We start from the raw sequence: 9,672 nt of genomic DNA, 5'->3' as shown, positions 1-9,672 counted from the left end.
AGAACCTCCAACAACTGGTCTCCTCAGGTCCTTCAGAACCTCCAACATCTGGTCTCTTCAGTTCCTCCAGAACCTCCAACAACTGGCCTCCTCAGGTCCTGGATGTTTACAGACTGTTATTAAAAGACGAGATGTTTCACAGAAGGAAACCTTGACTTGGAAGAACTTTTTCAAGTTGTGGCGATGCCATAAATTTCCGAGTTGTTTAAATTTTCCACAACATCTGGTGTTTTTATTTTGTTCCACTGTAAAAAAAAAAAAAAAAAAATTTTAAATGCTGTATGGGTTTGTTAAAAAAATGGGTTTATGAGATTTGCAGCACATTTCACATTCTGTTGTTGCAGACGTTTTTACAAAACCATCACAACTTTTTCACGACAGGAGTTTGTAAGTTTATGTCTGAAGTTCAGTGAAGCGCAGGAACTCCAGCTCGTCCTCCTCTGACATCAGCACCGTGACGCTGCTCTCAGCGAGAGGAAATGGCCAAACGTTTAATCATGACTGTCAAATTGCTTCCTCTACGAGTCGTCGGGGCGATAACATCGTGGCTGCAGTCCAATCGAAGCTTGCAGAAAGAGAGAAAGGCAGGGAGGGTGATGTCAGCTCTAACATTATCTTCAAGAGAAGCTCAGAAGCTGCTCTTTGAGTTACAGCGGTCCTGATTCGGTGGTTTAGTTCTGTCAGGAGCTTCAGGTGTAAAAAAAACTAATGTTAACGAGTTCCTGAAGTACGGCTGAAAACCAACTCTGGACTAAATGAAGGGATTTAGACGCTGGATTGTTTGTGGAGGACCTTTAGGTAAGCAACAAGAAAAAAATACCTCAATATTTTAAACTCACGATACTTCCAGCTTTTGTCTTTTACTTTAATTACATAAGAAGAAAATTACTCTAGAAATGCAAAAAAGAAAAGGCGATTTTTTCTCTTCAGCTTTCAAAAGCGTTTAAATAAAAAGGATCCCGTTTACTGAAGCTAGATTTCTGCAGCAACACCTTTCCACCTAAAAACCACATCCTGTGTGAGTTTCTTAACAACATCACCGCTTTAGCAGCCGTTTTCTTTAGTAAAGATGAACAAATAAGTTTTCTCTGCACCTTTAAACTCCTGAGAGATAATCTGATCAATCACAACCCTTCTCTTGTTTATTGGGGAGTGCCTGAAGGCAGACGCTTATTATCATCCACCTGAAAAGGGTCTTGCTCCTTTATCGACTTCAACCACAAAGTGTACCGCCACAAATTTGATAACATTACTGGCTCAGCATAATTAGCATTTCAAGTTACCATGGCGATGAAATTTACAAACAACGACAACATTTTTTTCATTGAAACAATCTATAAATCAGCCATTTTCAGAGATATTAAGCTAAAATTTGGTGTGGTGGAAGCTGAGAGTATTCAAATTTTAAAAATCAAGATGGCCACCAAAGCTAAATTTAAATGGCTTTAACGCAACTATTTTTACACATAAAGAAGTGAAATTTAGTGTAGTGACAGCTGAGAATGTTCCCAAACACATGCCCAATCCAGATTAAAAAAAAATAAATTCAAGATGGCCACCAAAGCTTAAAAAGAAAAGAAAAAAAAAAGCTATAAAAGATTAAATCTGGTATGGTGGCAGCTAGGCCTGTCATGATAACAAATGTTGCTGGGCGATTAATTGTCTCAGAACTTATTGATAAACGATAATATTGTTTGAAATTTGGCAATAATTATTATTGTCAAATTTAAGAAGAAATGTTGGCTAATTTTTGAGTGTAGTACCTTTTTTGACCACCGGATGGCAGTATAAGACTGTTTGAACCAAAGGATGGATAGTGAGGGAGAGAGCAGCGTGTCTCTTTAAAAAAAATGGGAGGGAGGCCTCTTGACGTGACATGGGCTGTCTCTCTTTGGTTCTCAAAATGGCAGACGCTCGGTGTGGTTTGAGCTCTTTAGCGTAGCATTTTTCGCACAAAGCTTTTAATAAAAAAAAATCAGTAAACAAGTTCTCAGCTTATTTTTGCAGAGAAAAACAACTTTTTAGACGAAGGCATGAGTTTCAACCGTGAATGTTGGAGCTTCGACAAGACGGAGGTTTTTTCCACCCCCAGGTCGGCCTGTTAGCTTAGCTCGTAGCTTGGTTAATCAGTTTAGCTGCTTTTAACGATCCAAAAACACGATTTTGGATCGTTAAAATTGATTTTAAAGATAAAAGAGAAAGGGAGGGGTCCGTGAAGAGCACCGGAGTTGAACTTTGGTCATCCAGTGTCGTCAGTAGAAAGTAAAGCCGATAAAAGAAAACGAGGTCGATAATTTTCATTTATCATGTGATTAATTGATTTATTGTTTATCGTGACAGGCCTAGTGGTAGCCGAGAGCGAACCTCAACGCATAGTACTGTCAAATTAAAAAAAAAATTTAATGGCCGCAACGTGGCAGTCCCCGTCAAAGTTTCTCCAGGAACTTATAGTTAAACTTAGAATATTCCATTTTTCACAAGCAAAAATGCGGAAAAAAACAAAATATTTCAGTTATTTGAAACAAATAATAATAAACTAAAAGACACGCTGTTCATAAATTCTAAACAGAAGGATTTACTGTATAATTATATATATATTTTTATTGCATTTGAATAAAGTGAAATGTTTCTCCTCACTCCTCAGAATGTAGCCCGGACCACGGCCAGCCAGGCGGGCCTCGCCCTAAGAACCAGGACGGCGGTGTGAGGGTGAGCACAGGGAACAGATAACACTCATTTCCTCCCGATGAAACACATAATTACACTCGTGGTCCGTGCCTGCCATCTTTCCCCTCAGGCGCTGATCAAGCGACGCCTGGACAAGGCCAAAAGGAACAGCACCACCCAGCTGAACCCGGGCCTGAACAAACTCAGCAGGTGACGCACGATCATGTGTCGCAGAAGACAATACGTACTGAAAACAGTCAAAACTGAAGCTGTTGGGTAAAATGTAAATAAAAACAGAATCCAATAATTTACTAATCTCATAAAATATTTGATTCACAACTGAATATAGTAAAAATTGTACCAAAAAACAAAAAGATAATGCAGAATCTGATGGCAGCAATGCGTCTATTTAAAGTTGTTCCAGGTCCATGTTTCCTATAACATCCCCTCTTAGCAACAGTCTGTGAACATCTGGGACCTGAGGAGACCAGGTGTTTGGGTTTGTTGTCTCATTCTGGTCTGATGGAGGAATCTCCATTCAATCCCCTCTTGGGTGTGTCAAAAAAAAAAAATCCCTAGAGAGGCGTTCAGGGTCCATCCCAGATGTTCGAACCATCTCAGCTGGCTCCTCTGGATGTGGAGGAGCAGCAGCTCTACTCCGAGTCTCTCCTGAACTGAACTTCTCACACCATCTCTAATAGAGTCCAGCTACCCTGCAGAGAAAACGCGTTTTGATCGCCTCTAACCAGTGTGCGACCATAGATGAGGGTACGAACGTAGACCGACAGGTAAACAGAGAGCTTCTCGTTGCAGCTCAGCTCCCTCTTCACCACAATGGACCAGCACGGAGTCCACAATACTGCAGAAGCTGCATGAACCCTTTAACATCACGCTCCATTCTTTCCTTACTTGTGAACAAAACCCTGGGATACTGGAACTCCACTTGGGGCAGAACTTCACTCAGTCCCAACCCAGCGAGGACCGTGGCCTCAGGTTTGGAGGTGCTGATCCTCCAGATGGGTGCAGTATGATTGTCTTGCTGAAATATGCATGACCTTCCTTAAAATGGACGTCGTCTTTTTATACCCCGTCCTCTTATTGACATGTTGCCACTGAACCTATTTGGTCGTAAATTGCTCCTTGAGCTGTTTCTTATTCAAGCCACTTACTTTAACGGCTGTTTTTTGTCCCTTTCCCAACATTTATGTGAAACGTTACTGCCATCAAGTTCAAAATGATCTTATTTTTTCCTAAAAATAATTTAAACAAATAACAGATTTTTTTTTTTTTAAGTGTTTACTTGATGCAATTGTGAATAAAGCATGGGTTTATGAGATTAACAAAACATTGTTGATTCTGTTTTTATAGTTTAAATTTTACACAACATCTCAACTTTTTTTTTTATAAAGGATGTTGTAACAGCTTCTGACTGGTAATCACTGTCACCACTAGGCCTGTCGCGATAAACAACAAATCAATTAATTGCATGATAAATTAAAATTATCGACCTCATTTTCATTTATCGGCTTTACCGTTTCTTCATGTCTCTCTGGACATTGGATGACAAAAGGTTCTACTCCGGTGCTCTTCACTGACTCCTCCCTTTCTCTTTAAAATCTGTTTTAACCATCCGAAATCGCATTTTTGGATCATTAAAAGCAGCTAAGCTGAGAAGCTAAGCTATGAGCTAAGCTAACAGGCCGACCTCAGGAAAAATACTCCGTCTTGTCAAAGCTCCAAAATTCTCGGTTGAAACCAGTGCCTTTGTCTAAAAAGTTGTTTTTCCTCTGCAAAAAAAAAGCTGAGAACTTGTTTACTGTTTTTTTTAATTAAAAGCTTTGTGTGAAAAATGCTATGCTAACGAGCTCAAACTACACCGAGCATCCGCCATTTTGAGAACCGAAAAACAGGGACGAGAGACAGCCCGTGTCACGTCAAGGGGCCTCCTTCCCATTTTTCTTAAGAGACACGCTGCTCGTCCCCTCACTATCCATCCTTTGGTTCAAACAGTCTTATACTGCCATCCAGTGACCAAAAAAAGGTACTACACACAAAAATAAACCAACATTTCTTCTTAAAGTGACAATAATTACTAATTATTGTCAAATTTCAAACAATATTATCGTTTATCGCAATAACTTCTGAGACAATTAATCGCCCAGCAAAATTTGTTATCGTGACAGGCCTAGTCACCATGTTAGCGTGTAGCATGCTAATTCCGTTTATTACTGCTGAAAATCAATACTGATCGTTTCTTTTATACTGAAATGGTAATTGCAGTGTTGCCTTTAGAAAAATAATTTGACATTTAACAGTTTTGCTGTCTGAATTTTTTATTTCTTTCTGTTGTGGTTAAAGTTCCAGGCACTTCGGTTCTCGGGAGTCTGTGTCGATCCCGGTCGGTGCCGTTGGGAGTTTGGATCTGAGCGCCGACACCAGCACCGTCATCAGACCCGTCCACAGCTCCATTTTAGGGGAGAAGTATTGCTTTGAGGTAAACCTCCTGAAGGGGCGTTAGAAATAAATCTACTCTTCTAGAAATATAAAAAAAACGACAAACAAAGGAAGCATTAACAGAAATAATGATATGGATGGAATTTGCACTCAATTCAAGCATGTACACTCTGGGGTTCTTTTAGCTAGTTGAAGGCCTTGAGATTACAAGTAAAAACTTGGAAGACCTCACTTTAAGCTTCAAGATTTCTTCAACTCTTCCTCTGCTTTGATGAGTGACAAACCACAGGTTCTTCCATCATAAAAAAAAACAAATAATGAGTCAATCTGGATTTATACTCCATCAGAACTGCCCAAACCATTTCTCGCTGACGTGGGTGCACAATGAAAATTGCTTCCTTTTGTTCTTGCACCTCTTCCAAAAACTGGTTCTGTGCATGACTCCCTGCTGAACAATTTTCTTGCAGGGTGTGCACCAAGCATTGTGCACAACAGAACGTTGTGGGCGTGTTTATGCTGAAAAACGGCTGCAGTACAATGCTCTCATTTCATGTCTACTGCTCTGCTGAGGATCAGCCGGCCGGGGCTGTTAAGTGTTGTTGTCCCAGCAAAACTTACAAAGATAGTTAAAGAATCTGTGGAAGGAGACAGCAAAAGTTTTGTGCATGGAGGAGACACAGGTGGTTCTTCACTCTGGCTGGAAGGGAGTACTCCTCAGCCGGACAGCGTAGTGACACGTTCCCGCTTCGTCTGTCGGAAACGGTAGCGGCCTCTTCTTGATAAATTTGCACAAGAGCTTCTCAGTTAACAAAAGAAATATCTGCTCTTCCTCCTCCAACATGAACAGAAACTAAACACCCACTGTAACAAGCGGGCTATCACTGTGCTGCTGTTTCTGTTTGTATGTGGCGTGTGCTGCGGTGAGAGGGAGTTCTCACTACAAATCCTTTTTGATTATAAAATGTCCATGTGCAAAAGAACATCTCACAGCCACGTCAGCAAGAACAGATGTCTTACGTCTGACACAGTCCTGTTGGTTTTAATGTTTTACAGGTGATCAGTTCGGAGAACACTCACTGCTTTGGCTGCTCATCGGCTGCCGAACGAGACCGCTGGATTGAAGATCTGAGGCGAACTGCCCAGCCCAATAAAGTAAACTTGAAACTGTTTGTTTATGTTTAAAATGAAAACGAAGGTTTCTCAGCACGGCAGCATTGATTAAAACACCCGATGAATGAATGTTCACAGGATAATGTTGAGCGGACAGAGAACTCCCTGAGCCTGTGGGTCAATGAGGCGAAGGACCTGCCGCCCAAACGGCGTTATTACTGCGAGGTTCACCTGGACGGGACCCTGTTCGCCCGCACCAGCAGTCGCGCTGTCGGAAAGCCGGCCAACCGCTCCAGCCTGGCTGGGGACAACTCCGCCGGCTCTTCAGGAGGCCCAGGGGCCGGTGGAGGTGTGGGTGGAGGGTGTCAACTGTTCTGGGGTGAATTCTTCGAGCTCGACAACCTGCCGTCAGTGTCCCAAATCAGCCTGCACCTTTTCCGAGAGGAAGACTCCAAAAAGAAGCGCCACTCCCGCGAGGAGTCAAACCTGCACCCGCTGGGCAGCGTGGAGATTCCCCTGGATGATGTTCGAGGGAGGACCTACCAGGAGAAGTGGTACCCGATCCCTCCATACAAGGCTGCAGGCACAGCGGGGAACAAGGAGCTGCTGGGGCCACAGGCCTCGCTCCGCATCAAGGCCCGCTTCCAGAACCTGAAAGTGCTGCCGATGGAGAAGTACAAGGAGTTTGCAGAATACGTGACGGTAGACTACATTGAAATGTGCAGAAACTTGGAGCCGCTTCTGAGCGTGAAAGAGAAGGAAGAGCTGGCAGGAGCTCTGGTCCACGTCCTCCAGAGTATCGGCAAAGCCAAGGTTGGAAATGCATAAATATAACTTAAACACAAGCTGCTTTGAAAACGGAAATTTTACGAGTAAATGCTGAGTCAGCATTTTTTTTTTTTTCAATATGCTTTTACAAACTAACTTCTTCTGCATACTTTCTGCTATTTAAGCCATTCATACATCTAAAAACATTCTTCTTTTGTTTTTTGTAACTCTTGTACTTTTCTATAGGGTCTAAGAACGTTAAGTCAGGTCCTCTGGACCGAGTAATAAATAAATAAATTTGTTGAAACGTTTTGCCTTTTATCCAAAAGACTTCTTCAGTCTGAGGAGCTGCAACAAACTCAGTCTTATGAGCAGCACCTTCTCATAGTGGATCAACCAGTTTGCTGGTGACATCCAAAACTAGAGGTTCACATGCAAAAGGAAGACCATCGACCTAACGACACATCATTAGTGTCCTGGTGGCCTCTTGCTATTCACAGAGGGCTGAGTGATACTAGCAATAACAGCATTGCAAGAGGGGGACAGTTGGACACGGAGAACGTACTTTTCTCAAAGATGGCCTCCTTTACTCCTCTCTCAAACCATCGTTCCTCTCTGTCCAGGATGTGAACATCTTGATCCCTGGAAGAGTGACTGCTGGCCTGGAGATGAGTGTAGACCACAGAGTCCTGGTCTGAGGGTGTTGCTCGTCTGTGCTGGTCCATCCTTTTGGCCAGTGGCTGTTTAGTTTCCCGATGTATGATTGACTTTTTTTTTTATTCATCCAGAGGACCTGACATTTCTAAAGGATCAACTTTATTCACAAAGATTTTCCAAAGGGATTACATCAAGAATGTCTCGGTTCCTTAAAAAAAATAGTTTTTGTCATGGTCTGATCGTGACGTTGAACCCAGAGTGCAGACAGAACTCAGGAACTCCAGGATTATTTAAAAAAAAAAAAAAAGATATTTATTAAGCACAACAAAAAGGGCTGTCGTGGCAGCAAAACTTAACATACGGGGAGATGATCATGGGAGGAGCAGAACAGAACATGACACCAAGAAGGATAATCCATGAGGGAAGGACAAGACACCGAATAAATAGAGACACTAACAAGGGCAGAAAGACAAACACCTGTGGTGATTAGGATTAGACGCAGGTGTAACAGGAGCTGAACACGAGGATGAAACATGAGGAAACAGAAGACAGAACCCAGAATCCCCTGTTTTCTTTGTAATCTGCTGTAATCTGCACAGTTCCTCCATTTCTGTCTTCTTATCCAATCGTTTGCTACCATTATGCTACTTGAAACTTGTTAGCCTTTGGCTACCTTTGGCTTTTAATTAGCCTTTTTTGCCCCTTTTAGCTAACTCTCTGATGCTTTTGACCTTTAGCAAGTTTGTTACTTTTATCTTTTACCTGCCCTTTTGATACTTTTAGACATTTGGAACGTTCATCCAACCACTTTATTTCTAGCTATTCTTAAGCTAGTGTTTTACTATTTTTAGCTAATATTTTGCTGCTTCTAGCTATTTTTCTACTTTTAGCTCATTTTTGGCTGCATTTGTCTTTCAGCTCCTCTTTTGCTACTTTTACCCAGGTTACATTACTTTTTGATAGCATTTGGATTTTTAGCTATTTTGCTCTTAGTTTTTAGCTATTGTTGTGTTTTTTTTTTTTTTTTTGCTTTACAAACTAAGTTTCCAACTTCAGCACATCTCATCCAGCACTCAGCGTTCACGCCGCCTTTTACGAGAGTGTGCACTGTTTTTTTGGCTCATCGTGTATTTGCGGCTTTAAACTGCATTTCTTCAGGAGTTCCTGGTTGATCTGGGCAGTGCGGAGGTGGAACGACTTGGAGAGAAGGAAGCGCTGATCTTCAGAGAGAACACACTGGCCACTAAAGCCATAGACGAGTACATGAAGCTGGTTGGCCAGAGGTACCTGATCGACACGCTCGGTAAGGGAGCTTCACGATGAAGGAGGCCTCTTGTAACATCAATAATCGCCCGCCATTACACAAATTTTAATTAATGAAACTTACAGAAAGTAATTATTGTCTGTACTTCTACAACTCCTCAACTTTTGGAGTAAACTAGATTTAGCGTGGTTGCTAACAAACTTATAAAACACAAAACTGACAATAACTCAATCTATTTTACACATTCTGACCTAAAACGTGGTGAGTCAGCTGAGAGTCATCGCTAACTTGTACTCTGAGCACGAACTTTGTCATAATCTGTGTTTATTTTTCTGTTGTGAGGTTTATTGTCACGTTTATATCGTACGATGTTCAGTTTCTGTGTTCACTTCGGTCCTTTGCCTCCCTGTGTTCCCCGCCATCTTCAATACTGTTGCATTGTCGATCATCACTTCCTGGTTCTGCTCCACCCTCTTACACCTGTTCCCTGTAGTCATTTCGCCCAAGTGTCTGCACTCTGTTCATCTGGACCTTTCTGTTTAGTCACTCTGTTGTTACTCTACCTTCAGTCTGGTATTGTGTGCTTCATGCTACAGTACATTCAGTTCTCCTGTGTCACTTTAGTTTATTTGTAGGTTTTCCTGCTACGTCAGACATTTTTTTGTTTTGTTAACTAAATCTAGTGGGGTTTTTTTAAACTCAAGCTTCTAGTGTCCATCTGTATTTCTGTGTCCTACAACTTCAAACTGTGG

At 41.8% G+C, this 9,672-nt stretch overlaps 1 protein-coding gene across 1 annotated transcript in view; it reads left to right on the top strand.

The window, feature by feature from the left end:
* The first annotated feature begins 755 nt into the window (after positions 1 to 755).
* Positions 756 to 9,672, top strand: part of rasal3 (RAS protein activator like 3) — a 16,363-nt gene continuing 7,446 nt past the window's right edge. The window contains exons 1-7 of the mRNA XM_037690455.1: positions 756 to 798; positions 2,645 to 2,709; positions 2,798 to 2,877; positions 5,032 to 5,161; positions 6,175 to 6,273; positions 6,370 to 7,044; positions 8,815 to 8,959. Of these exons, the coding sequence (XP_037546383.1) occupies positions 756 to 798; positions 2,645 to 2,709; positions 2,798 to 2,877; positions 5,032 to 5,161; positions 6,175 to 6,273; positions 6,370 to 7,044; positions 8,815 to 8,959 (1,237 nt within the window). The remainder of the gene's footprint in view (positions 799 to 2,644; positions 2,710 to 2,797; positions 2,878 to 5,031; positions 5,162 to 6,174; positions 6,274 to 6,369; positions 7,045 to 8,814; positions 8,960 to 9,672) is intronic.

Source organism: Nematolebias whitei, chromosome 16 (assembly GCF_014905685.2).
Source record: "Nematolebias whitei isolate Nwh7 chromosome 16, NemWhi1, whole genome shotgun sequence".
Classification (NCBI taxonomy): Eukaryota; Metazoa; Chordata; class Actinopteri; order Cyprinodontiformes; family Rivulidae; genus Nematolebias; species Nematolebias whitei.
The sequence above is the reverse complement of the archived record's forward strand: the minus strand, read 5'-3'. Positions and strand labels throughout refer to the sequence as shown.